The sequence below is a fragment of the Pyxicephalus adspersus genome, chromosome 11 (genome assembly GCF_032062135.1).
Source record: "Pyxicephalus adspersus chromosome 11, UCB_Pads_2.0, whole genome shotgun sequence".
NCBI classification, from domain to species: Eukaryota; Metazoa; Chordata; class Amphibia; order Anura; family Pyxicephalidae; genus Pyxicephalus; species Pyxicephalus adspersus.
In genome coordinates, this window is record NC_092868.1 from 40,449,085 (window position 1) to 40,474,600 (window position 25,516).

General features: G+C 38.7%; 1 protein-coding gene across 6 annotated transcripts in view; it reads right to left on the bottom strand.

The window, feature by feature from the left end:
- SAMD11 (sterile alpha motif domain containing 11) overlaps positions 1-25,516 on the bottom strand; it is a 120,505-nt gene that overhangs the window by 25,086 nt on the left and 69,903 nt on the right. For all 6 annotated transcript variants that reach the window (XR_011922833.1, XR_011922832.1, XM_072426846.1 and 3 more), the window contains 3 exons: positions 22,151-22,263; positions 6,592-6,684; positions 3,496-3,657 (listed from right to left, as the gene is read on the bottom strand). Coding sequence is in view for 4 of the 6 variants with exons in the window: in XM_072426846.1 (XP_072282947.1) it covers positions 3,496-3,657; positions 6,592-6,684; positions 22,151-22,263 (368 nt within the window). In the remaining 2 variants the exon portion in view is untranslated. The remainder of the gene's footprint in view (positions 1-3,495; positions 3,658-6,591; positions 6,685-22,150; positions 22,264-25,516) is intronic.

The following is a 25,516-nucleotide window of genomic DNA, read 5'->3' on the forward strand; positions in this document are numbered from 1 at the left end:
TCCACCAAATACCAAGGAACTTATTGAGACTCAATCGACTGTCAACAGTATTCCCTAGGGCCAACTCTGATTACACCTCCTGCTTACCGTGAATTTCCTCTTGCAATATCCTCCCCATGTTCTTCCTGTCTATTACAAGTTCTGATATTATTCAATAATGCTTACAAGGAGATATGAGAACATACTGAGTGCAGCTATTGCTACCAACCAATCTGATTTCAATTTATTGCAGCAAGATCAGCACATCAATTAATTACAATTGCTGGCTTTGGGGTTCTGCTAGAACCCCCAAGCAAGAACTATTATGAAATCTACTGATTTCCACCAAAAACTGACATCAGATTTAGTCAGTCATGCTCCAAGTTCAAATAAGTAGTACATTTTAGCTTTACAAAGATGAACTTCCTTGCAGATGTGAAATGCAGAAATTCATTCACCTCACCTTAAATAATACATGCCAGCAGTATAGGTACCTAAATCCTACCTGATATTAACATTTCACAGTCCTCTGCACAACAGAGATTAGGAGCCCATACATATGTTACATTTCTATTGCTGATAACTATTGTTTCTGATCAATTCTAGTAACTCTAAAACAATGAGCTCTTAGTTCTGTGCAGAGAGGACTGAAGGTACATAGGAAATGACAGTGGTCTATCCTGGCCAGTCATTTAGGGGCCCACCATAGTGAATCACTAAATTAGGCCAAGCAAGATTTTCACCCAGGCTGAACATTTGTAAAAATATTTTGTGATGATGTCTTCAAACGTATCTATCAGTTACCAAAGGTGTATGTAGCTTTACCCTACGAGAAGTAGAAGCAGTGCTCAATGCTTACAAGAGACATGCCTATAGGAGAAGAGTGACAGAGATTATCTCGATAGTCTGCTGCTTTTCCCCGTCACATGGAAGGGACAAGACCTGTAAGTATTTTAGCGCAATAGCGAATAATCAGGGCTAAGATTTGTAACCAAGCTGTCCACTTTGCGCATGGTAGAAACACACAAATTGGACAGGTAAAACAGCTTTAAATACCTTCAGAATTGTGTATCAAAACTGGTCAGTGGTTTGTTGGTATCTATTGCATCTGCTTGTTGTTCAATGCATGCGGTGTTCCCACTGCTGCTGTTGACATGCTGTTTAAGTCCCTTGCTATCAGTGACAGGCCCGGATATGGTGCCTTGATTCAGTCCCCCGTTGCCTCTAAAAATGTACAGGGTCTAGGCCGTTGCTCTGACAGCTGGAATATCACATGGAGTGACACTGTAAGCCCAGGAGGCTGCGGGTAAAGCCAGGATCACAAGGCAGGATTAATAGCAGACGGGAGAAAGCGCAGATAAAAATCTTCATGGATCTGCATTTATATCACAGCTGCCGGGAAGAGAATACAGGAAGAGCCTGAAATATTAGTCCCCTTGCCCAGCAGAGCCATCAGCTCCACTTTAACCCCCTTATGTGTACAGGAGATCGAAGCACAATTAAACACTGTCTGTGAGCCACCACAGTAAAGCCCAATACAGCAAATAAGCAAAATAGGTAACTGTATAGTTAAGCAGAGTTATTGAAGATCTTGCTTTGCATGTTTGGACTCCCCATATATTTAGTGTACCCAGTCAAGACTTTTCAGTCTTTGTATCTCTACTATATACTATAGCTATGTGCAAGCATCAATAAACCTGGAGGATACCAAGAAAGTCATAGACGAATGAGAAGACCAGTTATGTATGCAAGACATACAGGTAATGACTTCAAGCTACATGTTTTTTTAGAACAGCAGAGTTTAAAATGCATTAGAAAAATCCTAAATAGATTTGAATAAAAGCTACTATCAATAGATGTGTTAGATGCAAACATATTTTAGCTGCCTCCCAATGCTTCTGGAGATCCATACATGTTACAGACTCTTTTTGAATAAGAAGATGAGCACATGTATTTATATTCTATTACAGGCCTATTTTTATCTTGATTTGCACCATGAGATATATGAATGGGATATATTATATTTTTGCCCCCCCTACATAGCTAAGGATATTACCCGGTTTATTCTCCATCCTAGGCAGGACTAGAATCTGTTACTATCTAGAGATGTGGATCCCTTCCCCCTCAGGCGGGTACATTTTAATAAATCAAGGCCACCCTTTGACTCTCCATCATGATTGAGAGTAATGATTTTAATAAATCAAAGCCCTAACGGGTTAGTCGAGCGGCGGCCTTGATTTATTAAAATCTGTGCTCTGAATCATGGTCCTGTTCCTGTGAAAACAGCTGATGTTACTTCAAGTGATTGTGTCTCTGTGAATCCCCTGGCATCCATTAGATGGGCCTTTTGGAGCAATAATAGTATCATGTGTGTTAAAGTCCAAACCACAAATGGTATAAACTACCAAAACCATCCTGTCTACAGAAAGGCCTGGCTGACCGTTGGACTTTCACTGTCCCAGGCGCTGTATAATATTAATACAATGCTATGCTGTGACACTGAAAGGAACATATACAAAAGCCAACAAACTGTCCTATGGGTTTGGGCACCAGACCAGCAAAGGTCAGACTGGGACTGTTTATTTAAAGACTTTTTTCATGACAGTGACACAAAACTGTTGGCGTATTGAGGTTAGAAAGTATTCCTGATTTTGCAGTAAATACATAGTAAGTCAGGTTGAAAAAAGACATAAGTCCATCAAGTTCAACCACTAGGGAAGTAAACATTTCCCAGATATAAAACCCTAAGGAAGAAGTTAATCCAGAGGAAGGCAAAACAAACCTGATACAATTTGCTTCAACAGGGGAAAGATATTCCTTCCTGATTCCATGAGGCAATTGGACGTTTCCTGGATCTAATACTATTATTATTAAACAGGATTTATATAGTGCCAATATATATATATTAAAAACATGCTGTATTTAAACATGAAGTGGACACACTCCACCCAGTACTTGACTTTATCTTTCACCCTAACATTCATCTCCAGCAGCTGGCTTACACATCATCTAACCCCCTAAATCTGAACATGCAAAAAATGCAAGGTATTGTAATCTTTAAGCATTGCTCTCCCTGGACATTGCACTGTACATAAATAGATAACAGGCCACACCAGTGTTCTTGTTGTATCAGGTTACAGTAAATAATGTGAAATCAGAATGAAAATTAAGTGAACCTTGTGTTAACCTTAACAAAGTTTTTGGACAACAATAGAAATGCATTTGCTTTATTTAATGTTTGATGTTGCTTTTAAAAGGAAAAAATGCAATTAGTAAAGGCTTGGGAAATCACATACAGCATACAGGGTATCAGGAAAATATATTAGTCATCTGTGTATCCTAAGTAACTTTAACACGGATGCCCATTGGAATCAATAAATATAAACTAAAAACATTATTTTCAAGCTGTATTAGCTCGGCCACAACGTAATTTATGTAAAGAATTTTTCTCTCTAACCCAGTTCCAGTCAGTTTTTAATGGGTGTCTAAGGATGGCAATTATATGGTCATTCTTACCACTGTGCGTAGGGACTGCCATGGTGTTCGCCAGCTGGTAGAGCCGCTGTTGCTGCTCCTCAAAGCTGCCATGTTCATTAAGCGCTGACATCATACGTCTGTAATGCTCTTCAGGGGTCATTTGAGCCAATGGCTCTTCCAGCAATGGAGTCTGGGAGTTTTCTGTGAAAGAATTGTAAATTAGGTACACTCCACATGAAGACAGACATAATAATTGCAGCAAAATGTTTCCATATAGGGTTCTCTCTAACCTTATTGCTAGAATTTAGTTGATTGAAAACAGCAAGTTATAAAGAATTGAGCGCATTATAAATTTAGGAAGTGGAACTAATAAACAGAAACACAGAACAAATGTAAAAGATGCATTTTTCTTTGTATCCTTTTTGAAGATTTAACCTCACATCCTGTCTAATTCAATGTTGTCAGCTGGACAGGAAATGCAGGTAAATCTCACTTTCAGAACCCAGGATAGCAGTAAATGCACCAAAAATATCTAATTCTCTCCCATCTCGCCTCTCTATCCAAAACTGGAAAAATGTTGCTTTACAAATCCCACGCAAGAATTTTAAAAATTCATGTTTTGTAATTCTCTAATCATTATACAAGTGCAAATGTACTCAAATACAAATATCTGTGTCTGTTTCTTTATAGATTTTATGACTGCTGATTCAGCCTATGAAATGGCTGCTCCAGGACACCTTGTAACTTTGGTTTGGTTAATTTTTGTAAGGAAAAATATTATGTAGCCCAAGCATTCCACAGGTTGCAAGCCCTTGATTTAGACTAATTCATAAAAAAACTCTTGGCAAGCCATGATAATCTATGGAAACCAGTCCAATCCAATCATCAATGACCTATCCTTGCCTTAAGTAATGTACTATAAAATCTGTTAAAATCTCTAACACAGAGGTTTTTTAGGAAGATTAAATAAATGCTGACAAAGATCTAGGGATGACTGGAAGAGGGCACACTGGGAGAATAATCTACTTTTCTTTCTGTATTAGGAAAAAAGAGAGAAAACGCCAAGTTAGGCATCATTATCAACCCAGACAAAACCTGATCCCAGAGCTTTGAGTGGACTCAGCCCTCACTAATACCATGCTCATTGCAGCTTTCATGTGTCTACAGTGGTCATTATCAGCTAATATGGCCAAAGGCTGGACACTGATCCAGCCAAATCTCTAGCAGGCACCAGAGAGGCGTTGTATGGGCTAGACAGCAGCATCTGTCTGTCTGTCTTCCCCTCTCACTCACAAGGAGAACAAATATCTGGTAACCAAAGTAGAATCTACGCCTTTTACACCCAATTACCAGCTCTTGCACTTGTCTTCCTGATAGGCTGAAAGTTTGTATGGGTCACTGGAAGGACAAATATTGAGCTATTCAACCCGTGGAAAGGTATTGAGATTTGAAGACTAAAGAACAATGAGAGAAGTTTCTGTGAGCTAAGAAATTTAAAGTTAGCACCCCTAAGTGTAATAATCAAGTTACCCCACATTGTTTCCAAAGAGTGCAAATCAATCTGATCTGATGTCTCAGAAGAGTCATTGGAGTTATGTGATACGCTGTAAACATATCAACCACTATAACGGCTTGAGTGGTTGGGTTTTTGTGCACATCAATTGCAGGTCAATTCCAGGTCAAATGTGTGCACACGTCAATAAATTCTGAAATTCTGGGTTTAACAGTGCAATGTTGAATATTGCAAGAGGAGCATAGGTTCTTCACTTCTGTAGAACTAAAAATGGCCCATCATGACTGAAGGATGGCCACAAAACGTGCCAACCAGGGAGAGTGTGTGGCAAAGAAGCAGTTAATAAGAAAAAAGATTTCCAGGCCACCAACTAGGTTCACTGTGCCAAGTCAGTCTTATAATGAGAAAGATTCAAGGAGACCTCAAAACAAAGGAAGGAATCTACAGAGACTCCAAAAATAAAAACACTAATTATTTCTGATTAATTTTGTTTGGTAGCGTGAACAGAAGCTTAGAGAACTAATTGCTGTTTTTTTTTCATCTCCATTTTTTCCCTGCTCCAAGCGCAATGTAATTAACCACTGTGCGGACTGAGGCAAGAGTGCGTTTCCACAAATCTTTTTGGGAAAGAAATCAAGAAGTCTTACGAAATAAAAAAAAAATAATGATCGGTATAATGATTTTTTTGTTTGTGTTTTGTTTGTGTTTGCTGTTTGTGGACAAAATCCTCACTAGGGTCATTTTTAGTACTCAAATGTCTACATGTCAACTACCATCAAAGAAGATAAATCGATTTTGTAAAGTGTACAAAGGGCTGCCGTACATCATTTATTGTTAATGAACAGTAAATAATGTAATAGAAACAAATAAATGTGTGTGGTAAGGGAAAAGTGTTGGTCTACACACATGCTGGCAAACTCTTGTTATACAAAATTTTGGTATGGTTTATCATTTAGTTTGAAAGCCATAAAATTGAGTTCCTACACTACCTTTTTTATTAGATACCAAAGTACAATCTGTGCACAATATTAATCTAGTTTAATAAAATACGGCAATTAACAAAAAAATGTAATTGATGTTGACATTAATGGAGGTTAAAAAAATTGGTTCCTTATCTAAAAGAGAAATACGTTTTTAAAAATGTCTATTGCTTGAGTAATATAGCAAAGTCTGGAAAGAATTATTGTTGAGATGATACAGGGCTTGCACAAGTCCTATACACAGCCTCGTGGTAATAGAACTCCGAAAAAAAGAAGCTGGAGAGGCTGACAATGTCCTTCCTCATCCAATTCCTTGTTGTCCGTTTGGATGGCTGCTTAATGTCTGGGCTGACATCATGTAAAGTTTTAGCCGCCTCATTAACACCCATCTGTATGCAGAGCAAATCATTAGGGCGCAGAGGAGTAATGTCCCTGCTAGCAATGAAAGGGTGGGCTAATGAGGCATTTTTATCCTCTCAGTGGCCCTTGCCTCCTCCCTTCCAATCCACTTTGACACTCTGACAACACATCACCTTGACAAATCTCCCACCCTCCTCCCCGCCTCTTCTGCAGACTACACAACCACCCCCTTTGCCCCGCCACCAATGCCAGCTTTAAGAGAGCGCACAGAGCGCCACTCACCCTTCGGAGACTCGCTTCTGGCTTTCTTGCTTTCCACTGGGCACTCGCTGTTACTGTTGGGAGAGCATTCTCTCTTCTTGTCTAAAAAGTCATCTACAAAAAGAACAAAAGAACACAATGTTACAGGGAATAAGAGATCAGTACTCTGCCATAAAACAAAAAGAATATTTTGTATTCCTGCTGTTTGAGGCAAGTGTATTGGCAACAAAACAGTTAAGGAGAACACAGAAGCGATAAGGCAATAATAGTAAGACAAGCCCACTTGCAGCGCACCCCCAATATATAAATGTTTTGTTCTTCCCCAGATCAGCCCTTGCGCCTGCAGAGAGGATCAATGGTGAAATTTCCAGCTATAAATATATTGAATGCAGGATGTTCTTACTGAGATTCATCATCTGTCTCCTGTGTGTTTCCAAAGCTCCCAAACCCTGGTGCTGAACAAGTGGAAAGAAGCCCTGGAATCTTTCTACTCAGCTTCCCTTCAACAAAGCTTCTTTAACACGCCTGCTCTCTATCTCTCTGCTTCTGGCTGTCTCTCTGTCTTCACAGCTGTCTCGCCTCCTGTGCCTGCCTGTCTCTCCCACTTCTCTGCCCTTCTGCTGCATTCTAGGGAAACATCAGAGTGCTTGCATTAGTGAGGCTCTGCGAGCCAACGCAAATATCTAATATACAATTACAGCGTCCCCCTGCACAGATTTCCAATCAATAGCCTCCTATTATGTGGCTGGGGGGAGGCTGGGAGCCTGATGCAGCTACATGAAGCAGGAAGGAAGAGGCACACTGTCATTGGAAGCTTCACATTCTCATCTATCAAGGGCTTGTTATAGAATGGAGGCAACATCTTACAGTAAAAGTCAGCTCTCCACTGAAAGCTAGGTGTGCATGTTGACTGGAAATGCAAATTACAAAAGGTCTTGTTATCTCTAGTTCGAGATTTAACATAAATAAAAACAGTATTCTATTAAAAATTTACTGCAATAAAGAGCACAACAAATTAAAAATATGAAATGCCTTAAAAGAAAAAAAAATACAATAATAAAAGCTGTGGAATTGGGATTTGATTTTTACACTCAATTTTGCTACTCAATTGATATATCATATACTGTCGTCTAAACAAAAACACTATAAGCTGCATTCCTTTTATGAAATAATAAATCACAATTCACACTGACACGCTTATTCAGCTTTTTAGTAAACAATAAGAAAACGTCATCAGCAGTTCCACCGTACAGGTAAGAAGAATCTATACTGCTGGTCGGTTTTGCACAAATCTATGAAACTAACTGGTACTGTCCCAAAGGCGGTTGGCAATGAAATTCATTAAATATGAGATAACTGGCTGGGGCTGTCTCTGAGGCAAAGCAAGAGTTTGTTTTGTGGTGGTATAAAGGGCAGACAAACAAGCACAGGCGAAGTTCGTACAAAGTCGCAGACGCTATGCTTGGTCACGAATTCTGCAAACACTGGCAAATCTCCATGCAACCTTCAATGTGTGCCGCTGCCAGGAATGTAACAGACAAGGAAGGGCAGGAACCTACAGGCTGGTACACCAAGCCAGAACCTACCCACACACAGACATGCCCACCCTCCTCTCTGAAACACACAAATCCTCCCCACCATCAGCAAGAATCAGCTTAACCCCTTCATTACCCTCGTTTACCAATTTATCAACTGATGATAATGATAAAAATAAAAAAATAATCATTTATTGAGCATAATTTTAATTTCATTTACAATTTTCTGTGGATATATATTCCCTTATCCTATATGGACGAGGAAGAAATGATTCCATCAGAATTACCCAGTGAGCGTAAGAAGAGAGAGACATATATTGATAATGTCAAATACGGCATCTCCTAGCTAACTGGACCCAGGAGACCTCAATCCAGCATGTTCGTTACAGTGGAGCCCAAGGGCAGCGCTAAAGTTAACAATTTAATCTGAGACATCACTGTTATATTTTATATTGTCTAGGTCCTGGCCAGAGTTAGACAGAAACCATTAATTATGGGCAGGTATATTGCAGCAAAATGGTTCTAACAGTGGCACTTATAATAAAACAGCAATCTAATTGTCATATGTTCATTGAGGAAGTTATTGGTGATTGCTACTGACATGTCAATCAGAGTGGGCATTCAGTGTACCCTAGTGACTGGGCAATGCCACTTATGCAATGGGATGGTGCGCACTCAATGTCGTTAGTGATCCTTTTACATGAGACTTTGTATTTTGCATTTAAATCCAATATTAGTGAGAACAAATGAAGATTTCATGGTTTCATTCATACTGGCTGCCATTTAATTTGATAACACAAGGACAGGAAATAAGACAAATATCCCTAAAGCAGGGCCAAGTTCCCATAATTTAAGATCAAATTCAATAGGAGGGTTTTTTTGCAGCAGTAAGCATAAAGTACACTGCCTAATATCCCAGCAAAAACAGCAGCAAGTGCCCACTTTAACAATTTGTCTTCTAAAATGAGTTCATTCCCTACAAAGTGTGAAAGCCAAACTAAACCAATCCTGGCCAGAACTCAGGTTTCCAAGTCTCTTTAAACTAAGGAGACCACTGATGCAAGCTGCCAGTGGTACCTAGAAAATAGTTGCGTTTCATGAGTATTACCTCTGCAAATGGTGTCAAGGTGTTGGGCACATCAAAATCTAAGTTACATGACTGTTTACTAGGGAAGTTCTAACACTCAAACTTGTACAGATATACCAAACACATGAAGCTTGAACACACAATGTATTTGGTATTTTCTGTACAATGTGCAGTGCACAAGCTGCAGGCACCATTTTGGCACCATAGATCCGTGTTTTGCACCCAAGCTGGTGTCTCTTAACAGCTTGTGTTTATTGGCTCACAGTGTAGCAGATGTGTGTGGGATAGGGGTAGGCTCTGGATGCTTCTGCTGATTACCAATACAGTGTCCCAGATCTCGAAGATGATTTATTGAATTGGCCCTAGCTTTGCCATTTGAATGAATGTTTAGGAACCCAACAATGACAGCACAGAGGTCAGTTAATATGTCGAAGTAATCAAAACATAAATAGTACAGTGTCAGGGTCTACTTCATTACAAAAGGTTTATTCCCACTAGTGAGTTGTAATAAGGCACAAATTTCTATGCAACAACCCGCAAGACATGCCTTGGTGAGCATCAGGGTCATTGCCATGCGTTGCATTGATGTGCATTTAAATGGGCTGTCAAATGCACCATATCTCACAAAAAGGGGCAACAACATGAATGACAATGAACTGCATTTTATAGGTACAGCCCTTTAGTGGGAACAGGCCCTAATCTCTGCTTTTTTAGGAAATCTGGTAGAATGAAGAAAGAATTAGTTTAGCATACAACTGATACATAAACATTATACAGTAGCTCTAGCTTGAAATGCTGACATAATTTCCTACAAAATAGTAAACATGTAATAGAAATAAATGTAAAAGTAATTTGAGTATTACCATCTTGTAGAGTCCCTGGTGTCCTATTTGTTTTTTAAATAACATATGGCTTGTGATGAGACTGTCCCCTCCAACCCCTCTAGTGAGACAATGATGCCATGTCTGTACTGTAGGTACCCACACATACTACCAGTCAGACTGCGGTCCAACAGCTGATATAATGGTGGCTGAGGAAGTCTGGATCAAGTTTGCATCTTCAACCACCCTGTAATGTCCATGGCCATCTAAACACATTGATAAAACAATTTCACACTACCTTTTACTACCCCACCATACGGCTCTGAATAAAATAATATTCTACATCTGAACTAGGGAGTCCACACCAAACTACAAAGGCATGCTAAGACTTCAAAGTTAGATGTATATGTAAAAATGTCGCACCTGCACCTAACTACAGGTAAACAATATATTGGCGACATGAGTCCTGAACCACTGCCATGGCTTCCTGCTCACTCAGAGCAGTGTTCTTACTCTGAACCCTGGAAGCCATTGTAAAACTCTGCTCTCTGTTTGTTACTGTATAAGCCTTATGGCTGCCTATGAGATAAGCCAAAGGTTGGTGCACAGATTGCTAAAATGGGAAAGCATTCAATTAGGGATAAACTTCTCCAAGCGGGGTCTGTTCCAGCCTTGGATTTAAAGACAAAAAACCTTCAAATTGGAAAAAGGCTGACCTGAAGAGAAATATTTTATTCCTGTTTTTATGAATACCACATAACCCTGAATTTAATGTTGTTATATTATTTACATGGATGTTCAGAGACTTTTTGGCAGTTACAAGGCATACACGACCTGTTAACTATTGTGTGATTACAGTAGCACATTGGGCCCACTTATTTGCGTACAGGACAGCCTGGACCTGAAATATCTAAAGCTGAACTCCAAACAGCTAAAAAGATTCATCCATCTATTTCTGAGATTTACCATTTCCTGCTCTGTCCAAAGCTAAAAAAAAAAAAAGTTAAAGATTTAAATATTGTTTTATGCATTAGGTACAAATTAAATTATAGGATAAAAGAGAAAATACCTTTTTTTAAATATTGGCGCTAAAATTGGATTAAACATAGACTCAAGACCTGCATTAGTATGTTAAACAAATCAGCAGGATCGGTGTTCCAGCTAGAAGCTATTTTCACTTCCCATTTGATTTCTCTTTATCTATTTCCATCTATTCCCTTTATGCCATTCCCCTTGATCTAGATATCTTTTTTTCTCCTCTTTGTCTGTTTGGTCCGTTACTTTCCCCCGCCATCTTCTCGCCCAGATCCTTCTCTCTGGGGTTCTCTCTCTGCTTTTAAACAGCAACCTGCAGGGCAAACACAGCTGCTGGAAGCAGCATTAGAAGGTGGCAGTGGCATATCTTGCCTGTGCCCAGTTAATGATGAAGCACTTAACCAAAGTGACTTTGGAGAGCTCTGCCACTGAACTATCACTGTGTGAAATGCCCCTAAAGTTCACACACCAGAATTTGGCACAAACACTCAGAGAGGCCGCCGTATCTCCTGTCCGTGACATGTTCGATGGCACAGACTTCTTAATTCCTTTCTCTTATTCCCTTAATCTGTCATCTTCATCAGGCAGGGGAAGTGGCAGCCAGCAAACCAGGGCTCCCGCACAATCAATCTCCACATTACAGCTGACAGAATGGTGCTAATAACTTATTGATCTAATGTTTGCAAAGCCCCACTGGGGCTGAAGAGCTGCCACTGATTGGCTCGGAAAGCGGAGACTCTGCCCAGAGCGAAGCGGAAAGCTTTCAAACTGTCTTCTTCCTGAGGACCATGGAGAAAGGGTGGGGAAGAACAGGAGGGGGCGAAGCAAACACATAGAAGAAGTGGGGAGAGAGCGAATATGTTGGGGAGGGAATGATAATAATCATAAAAAAAAGGAACGGGGCAAGGGGATCATAAACTGAGTAAGTAATAAAAAAAGAAGGGAATAAAACCAAAGAAAGGGATAAGCTAGTCCTGAGAACCTAGCCTGTGGGTGCTGCAGGAAAGCTTAAAGCTGAACTCCAGACTTTAACTTCGGTCTTGCACAATTGCATAGGCTTACCTTCTGTACTGAAATTGCTTACTGTGGTTTCACGGTGCAAAATTAGCTTCTCACACACAGTAAGCTTTAGAACTTGAAACCCTTTTTCTTAGCTGAATCTAAGTGTTTTTTTCTTTACCTTTTATTTAAACTTTGCTTTTCTTTTCAGGAGTTTAGTTCTGATTTATTATATGCAATATAGATTACTAGACTACCACATACATCCACAAACCACCAAATACCTGTATCTTGAGGACAATGCAAAAAAACAGCTATAGCCTGTAGAGATATCCCACATACACTTTTATGATTCAGCTATATGCCCCACCAGCATCCTTTACACTTGTGTTGATATATGTGGTCGTTGAAAAACAATAAACGTTTAATGTATTTCAGTAATGTGAAAGTGTGAACATATTAATCATCCTACAAGCACAGAACATATGCTTATTTCATATTATGGTCCTAGCAGCCATACCTGGGAGCTTCTCGAAAAAGAACTTTGAACGTCACAATTTTAAGTAAATCTAATGTAACTAAATCAGCCTCCTGTTTTCATGTACATTGCAGTTTAATCAGTTTTTTGTAGTGTTGTCACTTTTATGTATTTTTTTTTCTCTGCTCCATACCAATACCCACTCCATAAAATTTATCTTTTGAATTCCGTGTCCTATGATTACATGTGCCTCTTATACAAACAAGTTTAAATCACTGGTTACAGACCACAAAGTATTCATCCTTAGGGTCACAGAGGATCCCAGCTTATACCCCTTTACTTGTCTTGTAATGTAATCTTATCTGAAATACTTCCATATACTTGCAAGGGTCATAAAACTGTCGGATCATAAAGGCGGCTTTACAGAAGAAAAAAAAAACACATCAGTTCATTCAATTAATTCTTCAGAGTGTAAACGTGAGCCCAACATGTCCATCAGCGGGGAAAGGGGTAAAAGGTTGCCAGAACATGACAGCAGAGTAAAGTGGCTGAATGGTGGAAAGTGACAGCATGAAAGGTGGATGTTTACCTCTCACCCTGTCATCTCCAGACAGCACGACTGACAATCAGGCTGAGGCCAGGGTGGCTGCAGAATAAAGGTGGCAATGTGATCTGCTGGACGGTGCAAGAGAAGAATGAGCAGAATACAAGAAAGAACAGAAAGCAGGGTTTTGAAGCACATATACAAGTTCTCAATCAGCTTGAAGGAGGGCTTAAGAGACATAGAGGTGCTGCACGCACTGGTACCACTGCACTGAACAACCAGGCTGGGGCCTGGGAGAAGGACTAAACTCTGATACCATACAGGTAACTGCCACTTCTGTGACGTTTTACAAATCCTTGTTATTACAATAAAATATTTTGGTAATAAAGATGGACATTTAATATGTCATGTACTGCCCCTAAGTGAAGAATTTTGGTTCCATGGTAACACGCTATCAGCAAAAGCTTACCATTTCATAATACTTTCTAGGGGCTTTATATTTAGATTTGTATATTTGTGCTACTCCTGCATGCACACTATATATACCATATTATTTTAGCTACACGGGTAACATGACAAATGTTAAATTAATAAATATTGTAAATGTATACATAAGGCAGACAGTTTTGCTCATGCGGGTTCTGTTTCTTGCTCCTTGGTGGGGCACAACGATTAATTTACCAATAAGTGGTTTGTTGGGGTCAGCCATGATATGATCTCATTCTACAGGTGACCTCTAGAGGGAGCATTTACAAATCTGTATGTGAAATATGATAAACAAAATATGGAATAGAAGGTAAGCTCATGTGCAACTCATTGTGTGATGGGGGTATCCTCAGCTGCCCGAATTACCAAATACGCCTAACTATATAGTAAAACTGGTCAACTCAATAAAAAATGGACATGGGCAAACCAATAAAAGACATGAGCTATAAAACACTACATCATTTGGTAAATATGCAGCACAATGAGAGCTAGTAAACTTATATGGATGCAGCTACAGACAGATATGAATGCCTCACTCAGAAAAGTCTGCTGGCATCCCCGATACAAATCCACCCTAATGGAAGGGCAGGGACTGGCACTAATTCCTGTACCTAATGCGGTCCCAGTCCTACAAAACCCTTGACTGTATCTTCCAAACAAATCCCTGCAGCAACTCATTCACTTTATCCTGTAAAAATGTGTTAAGCATGCACTTTATTAGAGTATGTGTCAGAGACATCCATTCTGTAGGTTTCCTAGCCTTCTTTCCATGCTGTGAGTGTCTGGTTTTATCACTCTTTTTTTTGCTTCTGTTTTTTTCACAGTTAGCTTCACCCTTGTCAATGTGTCTCTGAGCTTCTCTCCTGTGTGCAGTGGGGTGAGCTTTTCACGCCCTGCCGTGCAGCTGCATCCACAGAGCCAGGTGAAGCTGACATTCCTGTCACGCTGATTGCACAGATAGCCAAGTGCCACATCCATCTCATCAAGCACTAGGATTTTAGTGCAAAAAAAAAAAAAAAAATCAATCACCTGCCACAAGAGCTAACAATCTATATATATATATAATTTTTGGTTATGTTTATTTACACATTCATACATATGTATATCTTATAATATGAACCAATACTTTCCTATTATTTTCAGCGGTCCTTCACCGTACATCTACATAAAGGAGTATTCCTCCCTCAGGCCACATAACCAATATATTGTGTATGTGATTGAATATTGTTTACAAGCTTCACTGCTTTCTCCTACATTGACAGTGCTAATTGGTGACCAATTGGTTTCCAAATGGTCTCAGATATTTTGGGCACTGTTGAAAATACCTAAATCATACCTAAAATCTTTTAGAAGTTAACCAGATTTTCGCTTTTTTCAATGAGTGTACCTTCTCTGCAAAAATAGCTAATATTCGCATTCCTGGGCCTGCATCAAATTGTCTTTAATTTTAAAGAAGTTAAAAATTGTAAAAAATATGTGGGTAAAGTTACTGGATGGTTGACTCCCTATTTTAATATCACATGCATTAAAACAGTCATAGAATCCCATCTTTCTTGTACCTCAACCTTCTAAAGGAAAATCAGACAAATCTGAGCGGTTAGGTTCAAGGCCTATACCTAGAGTCTGTTCATTTGGCAAAGTTTTGGTTACAGAATAAAAATGGATTTAAAAAGGAATGATCACACCTCCTCTCTCTTATGCTAAAAAGATGACACAATGTACTATGTCCTGTGGGTTATCGTGTGCCGCCTAATTCAGCATTAAACAAACATGCTGTGCTGTTCTGCCTCACAGGTGAGACCAGGATATCCTGTATCACTATTAGCTGTGCTGGAGTGAAAACATTGAGTGTTCCCATTATCCACTGCAAATGAAGGACTGATTGAAACCCTGTTGGGTTTTCACTATGCATATTTATTGGATATCATGTGTATTAGATTGCAAGCATTATGTACTTTCCAATAAATGGTGTCAACAGAAGGAAATAAGGTACAGATCTTGGTTTTAGGAAACAATCAAAATGTCACCCTTGATTTCTAGACAGACTCCCTAATATATGATTGGTAGCTGGTACAACTGTATACTGAATAGTACATTTTCATTCACACCACTATGTATAAACATTTTCAGCTTGTATTTTAATAAAAGTATCAATGCATTGTAGACTTGTACCTGCAAACTTCTCCAGGTAGCCGACTTACACAGCCAACTTTAGGTTTTGTAACAAAATCAAATGTTAGAGAGAAAGCAAAACGCTAGAGACGGACCAGCTACATTTATGTTTTATAAAATTTATGACACATCAGTAAACACAACAGCAGCAGTTTAAATCTATTAACCAATAAAATCCCCAGAACTAACTCACATAAATCTATCAAAACAAATATAAACATATGTTTCCTACAATTTCTCAAAGAACTCCTCTATTTATATAGCCTATTCTTGTTATAGGTATTTTGAACAAACTCCATATGACAAATGCTTTACAGTCACCAAAGTTCTAAATCCTTTTAAGTCTAATTGCCAATTAATTAAGTATGCCATATAAATTAGTAATCCATAGTACTAAGAATGCATGATCCTAAACAGCTATACAATCTTCTATTACTGTGATAGTCTGTATGGTGAGAAAAACCCAATAGTAACCAATGAGAAACAGCACTATCTTGAGTTTTAATTTCAGCTATATAAAAGAATGAATTAACAAAATATAACACACACATTTGATTAAATATCAATATAAATGATATATATATATAAATAAATAAAATTACACATGGATGGACATGCTGGAACACTTACCTACATAAGTCTACAGCAATCAATAAAACAATCAAAGAATGAGTAATGTAATGTACAAGACAGGACATTACCAGAATGGCAAGAGTTCCTCAATGCGGGCAGCAATGGAGTCTTGGTTAAAGAGATAGGTGTGTGCAAACAGAGAGCCATAAGAAAAAGGACATGTGTTATCAGAGGAAGGCAGGTGCAATGTCTATCTCTCTCCCCCTCTGGGCTGGGCAAATTAGCTAAAGTGGATGGCCAGGATTGTGCTTGTTTACAGAGACACCTCGAGCTGCTTAAAGAAGCTTTTAAATCTGTGTTTAATGTGCAAACCTGCAGCTTTCTGGCCTGCCTTTGTCAGGAAGCCCTGGCTGCCTCATCCCTTTGTATGTCTTCTCCAATTAAGATTAAAGTGAGCTGTGTGCTCAGCTCATCCTTCTCCTTCCAGATAAAACCTCTGAGCTCCAGCCAGCACTGCACCTAGAGTCTTATCACCTGCTAATCTCATCCTTCCTAAAGATAACAGGCAAACTGCTCACACAACTTTTCCCTGGTGTTATCTACTACATCCTCAGCACAGAGGGAAACAGAAGAAATGCTCAGCCTACTTCTGTATCCCAGAGTTTTACGCAAAAAAATGTGAAGAAGTCAGAAAAAGTAATTAGAACAGCTAACTTCTTGTCAGAATAAAAATAACACCAGCTTAGCTCCCTACCAGTAGCCATGCTATATCTGGGTAAATTTGAGCAAGGCAATGCCTTTTGGGCTTTAGAAACCAAGCCCAGTCCACAGTATAGCGATGTAGGATGTTTTGCCAATCACAGCCAAGTCTTGATATTCTACATGAAAATGGCTAGATATACAAGTTTGCCATTGACATGCTTGGCTTGGGCATTCAGGGCTGTGTTGTACCCTGCAGGTTCTGGCATTATTCTGTGTGCTCTAGAACCCTCATTCTGTGTCCACCCATATTTCATTCACCTAGAACAAGATATGATATGTGTTTCACACTTTTACAACTAACTACACTGGGGGATGGCTGCTGGTTGTGTGCAATTAGTATTGCTGTTTAAATTACTTATTGGGAGTCAATTATATTTTCAAATAGCCATAATAATAACTAATATTTTATGTTCTAAACAAATATTAGAATGGAGATAATACTGAGAGAGCACCCCACCCACCAGTACAGGGATATTATAACCCATCAGCATTTACCAAACCTGTACCATTATTAATAAATAACATGCTTATATAAAACAAAAATGAGTTCAGGCTTTGTTAAATATTTTCCAACCTCAGACAGAAAATGGAAAACCTGTCCACATGCACCTACTGGCAGTGGTTTCGTGGCTCAGCTCTTTATAACACAGCTGCTAAACAGCTACAAGGGCAGAACAACTTGAAGCTGGTTTACCTTTTTAAATGCAATACGGGCCAACCTTGATAATCCACCCACATCCCACACAAAAAAATAACATATTTTCAAAGAGGCGTTGCATTGCACTCAACGAAGATTCAGCGACTATGCAGTAAGGCATTCACAAATCGTAAAAACCTAAAGGCCAAACTACTAAAGTTTTATAAGAAAAGCTTACTCTTATTCAGAAACAAAACCTTTTTTTTTTTAAATGGACATTTATATATCCCACAGTTTTGCATGTCTTTATTTAAACATTTGCCTACATAAGCAGTAATACATTTCTGTAAGGAAATGACAAACTACCCACACGATGAACCACTATTATTGCCCAGTGCTTACAATATATCTCATAATATCCATTTTTAAAGATAGTTATTATAATCCTTTACCCTAGAAGATAATAAAGGACGTCACCCAAATCCTGAATTAGAGCCATCTAGGTATTATCTATAGTCACAGATGCTTAAGTCTTATTAAGGCTTTATCTTTCTTCTGCTGTCTATGCCAGGAGTGTGCAATAGTCCTAAGATTCCGTGTGAAAATCTTGTCCAAGCTTTCCATTGATTTAAAAAAAAAAAAATAGTGTCTCCACTAAAATCCAGTGGAGGGAATAGTTTATATTTCTGATATTTCCACACAAAAAATTGAAAAAAGTGGTTCACATGTGTGACAGACCTATTCTATTATTATAATATTATTAATAATAAATGTTATTTTATTCTATATTACTCTCCGTATATTCTGTATTTTTATTCTATGGACTATACATGATAAACATCTTGTAAAAACTGAATGTAAATAGGTGAGATGTGTACTTTTGAATGATATGCTTTTTTCTATTTAAAATAATATAGCATATAATAAATAATATTGCACATATACAATAATTGCTATGCAAGTCATGTTATAACTGAATGCAATAAAAATGTCTTTTCCATTTTAATCTGCAGTTACTGTAATCTAAAACTGTCAAAATCATTCAATCTAATCTGGCAACCTGTAGGAGTTTTGTACACTGGTAGTATATAGAAAGCCAGTGGAGGTGTAATTTCCTGCTGGTGTGATTGGCTTGCTGAAGTTCCCAGAAGTCACATTTTAGGCTTTCCTACAATAAGTTAAAATGCAAGTTTTGGTGAGCAACTTTTTAAGGGTTCATTACTTTTGTAGGGATGCAGACACTGCAGCTTTCCACACTAGAGCATGGAAAGTGCAACAGTAGATTATAATAAATCCGGCACTCCTATTCAGGCTTCATTTTGCAAAATATGTGGTAACAAACAGTTTATCTTTAGAACAGAGAAAAATAAATATTTACAAGGTTTGCTAATATATTTGCAATGTACACAGATCACTCATAGGGGATGGCTTTTTCATCAATAAAACTGGAGTTACACTTTAAGATAGTGTTAAATGTATGGGTCAATCAGAAGTTTGTTTGGATATTTCAGTAAAAAACTGCACATGACTATATAAATACCATAGACCTTCAGATATAAGAAGCAACCAATACCTATAACAAATTGTAAGCTTTTGTTGTGCTGATTTTCCTCTATTCTGTCCTAAAAAGCCTTACACCCCACTGACCCATAAAATGATGGTTAGCTTCTCTCTGTCCTATTGTGAGGTAATAAGACTTGGAAGGCTGCAGGACAGTCACATTCAACCTTCTATCATATGAGTTTGACTTGTTGCCTTCATAAACATTTTGGACTTGACACTTTAAATTATGAAGCCAATGAAGGCAGAATTATTGATGAGCAGACTTGTTTTGGGTCAGTAGCTCGCAAAGTCAGGAAACTAGCATTTTGAGAGCAGAAACCAATTTATTTTTCTCATGACATGTTTAAGAGCATTCCCTGAGGAATTAAAATAAAAGTGTAAGCTCTGCGGAACTGATGAGAAGTGTCAGTGGTTTGGCTCTTTGTTCTTTTATAGCTATGTCGGAGGTAAATGAATAATATCAGACAGTCCTTGGCATCTGAATAGGAAGGGGATATACATCTCAATCACCCTCCGGCTCTCATACTGGCTCCAAGACAGATCAATATAGCAATTAGATGTTATCAGCGTGTGCTGCTTCTCCTGCTTCCCTCTGGCCTAGCTCCCTTCCCCCACTAAAAACTCACAGCTTTTATGTCTGCTCCGTATAGCCCTTATGTCACACGGATATCTGAGTTTAAGACCTCTGCGCGACTTTGTGAAGCAATCCGGAGAGAACCAATATAAGGAAAAGAAAAAATTAAATGCTTCAACTCCCACTGTACTGTCAGCATCTGAACGATGCCTGCAAGTTAACCCATACACTGCCAGTGGTGGTTACTAACAAAGAAGGTGGAAAATTGGAAAATACCCAATACCAGTGCCAATACCCAATTTTATATAGTTTCTATACAAACAAAAAAATACTACATTATCCTTTTTTCCCCAGCAACATGACTTTGTTTCAAATGGGATATCAAGCCTTAGGTCCTCATTGCAGGGAGCATTGAACACCTTCAGACCAATTAGGTAATCAAATGTTTGGCGTCTTCAGATTTAAGGTAATGATAGGTTATGGTTAGAAAAATACTGGCTTGAGTTTGGGTAAAGTGAAGCAATTCCCATGGTTTGGTAAGGGGTTAGGTCAAAGTATAGTGGACAGGTGAAGAGTTAAGGAGTTTATCTGCTGATTTATCTTTTACTGTCTATTCACAGACTGGAATGGACTCTCAAGGTACTCTGGGCAGCACGGTGGCTCAGAGGTTATTAGCACTCTGGTGCTGGGTCCCAGGTTTGAATCTTGGTCAGGACATTATCTGCATGGAGTTTGTAGGTTCTCCCCGTGTTTGCGTAGGTTTCCTCCTATATCCCAAAAACATGCAGTTAAGTAAATTGACCTTAGACTATATTAAAAAGTTTTGACAAAGGTAGGGATGTTAGATTGTGAGCCCATTAGAGGGAAAGCTAGTAACATGACTATGGGCTTTGTAAAGTGCTGTGTAATATGTTGGCGCCATATAAATACTGTGTAGTAATAATAATACTCTGGTTACCGGTTCTCAAAGTGAGACTTCATTCATATATTTAGCTATACAGACAATACTAAATGAAATCATAGGCTTTTTAAAGAATATAATAACGAAATTCTAAAAGCTGTAACTATGCTTTGATGTGATACTTTAATAAATAAAATTTTCCCGATGATGTAAGCCGACATCCTTATACAAGAACAGAGATGTTAAACCCATATAAAATGTAAATAGATAAATATACATAGATAGATAGATGGATGGATGTAGATAAAATGGTATAAGTATTAATAAAATCCTATCTAAAACCACTATTTAGCTAAAGAACATTTTACTCCACCATTTAAACAAAACCTCAAGCAGAATTGACAAGTGTACAGACACATTTAAGAAGCAGTGTGCACCTGAAGCAGCTTCTATTGGGAGGTGGACAGTTAATATTGAGTCATTCTATGGATTAATTACATCAATCTATCACACAGAAACTGCGGCCTCAGCAGTGTAAATGAGGTCAGGCTGCCTGGAAACTAGACAGGGATGTGCAATTTTGCAAAGTTAAGTTCACTTTAAAACAAAACAAGATCTGCCCTTGACCCCAAGAACAGAATAGTTTCAAGAGCTAAAGTGACTGAAGGTGATGTGTCTACCCACTGGGCATGTAGACATTAGCTTTACACAATAATGACCTATAGTTTACATTTCATTATCCTGATGACTTTGTACAGAACACCTTCTAGAGAATATAGTTTCGCACAATGACATCAGGAGGTCCCTGGCTGGTGTCCAAAAAACCTACAGTAATGTTTAATAGATCACTCCCTCTGAATGTCTCAACCATCATTTTTCACATCATCTTTTTCACCTTCTTCATAATATCATGTACAATTAAAGATGCAGTTAAGTCTGCTTATAATTGACGTTCCTTGGTTTATCTCTCCTTGATAGTCAACATGCTAATGAAATATTTTAATTACCTATCTGTTTTCATTGCATAGCTTATTTTAGACACAGTAAAGTCATCAATAGATCTCTGTGCTTCTCTGTACAATGCAGTCAGATCATGGCTGGTGGAAGGAACTACATCTAGCTGCTTGAAAACAGCCGACCACCCAGAATGGTTAATAAACCTAACTGCATTGACTGCAGCATATGACTATCAACTTCTGCTAACTACAAATGTACAGCACATGAGCTTTTACAAGACGATTGCACACTTCAGATAGAGGCCTGTGTGGTATTCCACAATATACTTTGTTTGCCGTTAAAGGTTTGATCTTTGGACCTTTAAAGCCCAGCTTTATTATACTGGCAATATTCACTGCTAATATTAATTGCAAGAGTTTAAGATTAGGGAAGTTGCCCCAGACATGGGTCCCTTACCTGCTGATGTAAAGCTAAGCTGATGACTGCTTCTTTTACTCTGGTTCTCGGGCATTACGAGTTGGTGGCTCTGATGAAGGCTGGAGATGATGCTGGATAGGTCGCTTTCACGGCTGCAACAAAAAAAAAAAAAAATAAGAATCTTGATCTATTCCCTATTACAAAGATGTCTTCATGTTTGAAATTTGAATGTATGTCCTGACCAGTCCTGTGCTGTATTGGCGTAAAGAAAACTTTAGTGAAAAAAGTTTAGTGTAGGAAGGTGCTAAAGCCACTGTGTTGGTGAGGAGGTTTTCCCTGTCCAAATGTAAGAAAAGCAGAAAGTTAATATTTTGCAGACAGGTGGGGGCGAATCTTCACAGTAGTCATCACAAATGATGTCCTCTACTATTCTAATGACAACCCTAAAATTTAGTGTTCACTATTACAAATAGTGAAGGTGGATCTTCCACATGTTCTACGTCTTTCTACGTAGAGCTTAGGCACTCACTATTAGATGTATGCTCAATCCAGTAAATGATCAATATTACCCTGACTGAAAGAACCACCTTGCACCACTCCATATGAAACAGATTTCAGAAAAGATCTGTTCATAAACTGATCAGAATGCTGCCACCGCTAGCTTTGTACTGCACAATGTGGTACAAAAGCTATAAAGCCGTTGAACGCCTGCCACTCTTGCCGGCACTTGATCAATAAAGAGAATGGCCTTTCCTCGTCAATGGTAATTGACTTTTTGGGGGGAAAATTCACTGAAAAAGCCCCTAGTTTTTAATAGATTACATTTTTTTCCTGTTAGTATTAGTTATTTGTTTGATTATTTGATTAAACTCTGCTAAAAATTGTCTTTCTGACGTGGTCCTAACCCTTCCAACATTTACAACAATGTAACTGTCCTATACAGAACATGTAGCAGAATGCCAACATGAATGGTTCAATGTGTAAATTTGGCAAAATACCAGCAAAATATGCAACAAAGGCATAGTTATGTATTTTAGTTAATGTCTAGTTTTAAACATATCCTGCATACACCAAGCTAATCCCAGAGTTACCGGTTTTACTTATATTGACATTGTACATTTCTGTTTGACAAAAAACATCTCCCATATTACCATGAAAACATGCATGGAATATTGAATAGATTCACGATTACACCCTATTAAAGAGACCTATTAAGTGATGGATATATGCTGACACAATGTAACACTATCTCTTGTCATTTAAAGCTCCTCCCTGCCACATGTGCACAGCCCAAACCTTGTAATCCCAGCATGGTTGAAGATGGGAAGTAAATTTAATGAGCACCAATTAAAACTGGCGACGAACAACTTCTGCCTATTGCTCTGAGATCACTGGACTGAGAGCGCTAAATCATTATTATTTCTGTGGGGTTATCACGCTTGGCAAGGAGAATCATTCCCCTTCCAATAATTACGCATCTAATATTTCATAGTAAGGGGAACAGGGAACGGCGTCTCATCCCCTTCATAGTTTAAAGTCCTGAATTCTTTTCCAGCTGCCAAATGTTTATGGTAAAAAGCTCAACAATCATCGTCTACGATGGATAAGTGAGCTGAGGCTACACAGAGCAATGTGCTGATGGTTGTGGAAGAACGTAATTGTTCAAGCGCTGGCACAGGTATGTTGAACTTAGATTAGTTTTACATATGAAAGAACAGATCAGTTTCACTGCTTTTTACAATTTTAACCTAAGTGAACCACTTCTAGTGACCTGTTATTAGGGCACGCTGACAAAAATATCTCAAATGAAACCTGAGGACTCTAGTTGCAGCACTCCGCCTGATGTGTCACCCCCTTTCTTTGTCCTAATTCCTGGGTACAGGGCTCCGCTGCCCTTGGACAAGTATGCAGTCATGAAAGGTAGTAATTTAAATACAAATGGCAAAATTTCTGAGAGACTTGCTACAGGCAGTAATCACTTTTCTCACAATAATGCCTGGAGTTCTGGGGAAAAAAAATTACATAGAATATGTCATTCAAACGTCTAAGGTTCCCGAAATATTTTTAGTAAAGGATAATTAGCAGAAAAATTTAAAAATATTAATCATAAAAACCTTAAATCTTAAATATATCTGTCACATAGTAGCAAAAAAAAAAATATCAAAGCAGAAGAAATACATTTCACTCTTAAATAGCACTAGTTGGTGGTTGGGAAGCAAGTGGAGAAGCTTTTGCTGAAATGGCTATATATAATAGTCTGAATTTTAGGACTGTTGTGGTCTGCTGCCCATAACTACTTGGCTAATGAAGGTAAAAGGTCAACATCAAGAAAACATCAAATGCTAACAATATACCCTTTTCATGGCACAGTTACTCACATGATCTGAGACCCCCATCTTTGTTTCGGCAACACACAGCACATGGTCTGCATGGAAAGTGTGGCACGCAGATGAAATGCACCACGTACAGAACTGTTCTCAGGCCAACCAAAACACGGACCTTGTGAGCTACAACGCAGTCGGACAGAACCCTTTAAATCACCTATCCCCTGCTGAGCCCCCTCCATTTGGCACACAGATTCCCTCCAGCACCATGGCCAGCAGCCCCCAGCAGTGTGACTGCAAAAGGGCTTATCTTCTCATAAGACCCCCAAAGTAATTGGATCAGGCTGTCTCCACATTATTGGCTTTTTTGGCTAGTCTGTCTACAGATTCTTGGGGGATAGAATAATTTTAATAGCTCAGTATGATCACTTCTCACACCATCACACACCTGCTTTTAAATTAGGCATCCACACATATCTGCCTTTTAAATAACGGTCATGCCAAATGTGCCCACATCTAGACTAATAGAAAGAGGAAGGGGGGTACAGACAGTGCCCAGCACTTTAATCCCCCTTGGGTGTGATCCTCTCCCAGTGCTGCCAGAGTACACTGTATTATGTAAATATTGCTAGTTTGTAAGCAGTTTATGAGGTGATTACCAGTTCTGTGTGTGTTTAATCTCACAGATCGCAGAGGGGAAGACTGGTCCAGAGGACAAATGGAGATTAATGTTACCTTCAGCACATAGATTCAAGGGAGGAGGGGAGACTGCAATGTATCCTTATGGGATGTGTAAGCGAGAGCCTGCAAAAATAGAGTTATTACTGGCCCGTATAACTGCCAGGAACGCGGTACTAAACTTAATTGCTGGCTTCTGTGGCTGGGACTGATCATGTCCAACACACAATTACACAAGCTTCTCTTAGCCAACTTTTCATATAGCAAGCCATACAGCCAAATATGAATGCCATGCTACTGGTAAACACCAAGCTAAATGCAGTTGTTTCTTTATAACCATGGAGGCCTTTATGTGCTATATTTACACAATAGTTTAACTTCTACACAGATACTGCATTCATAT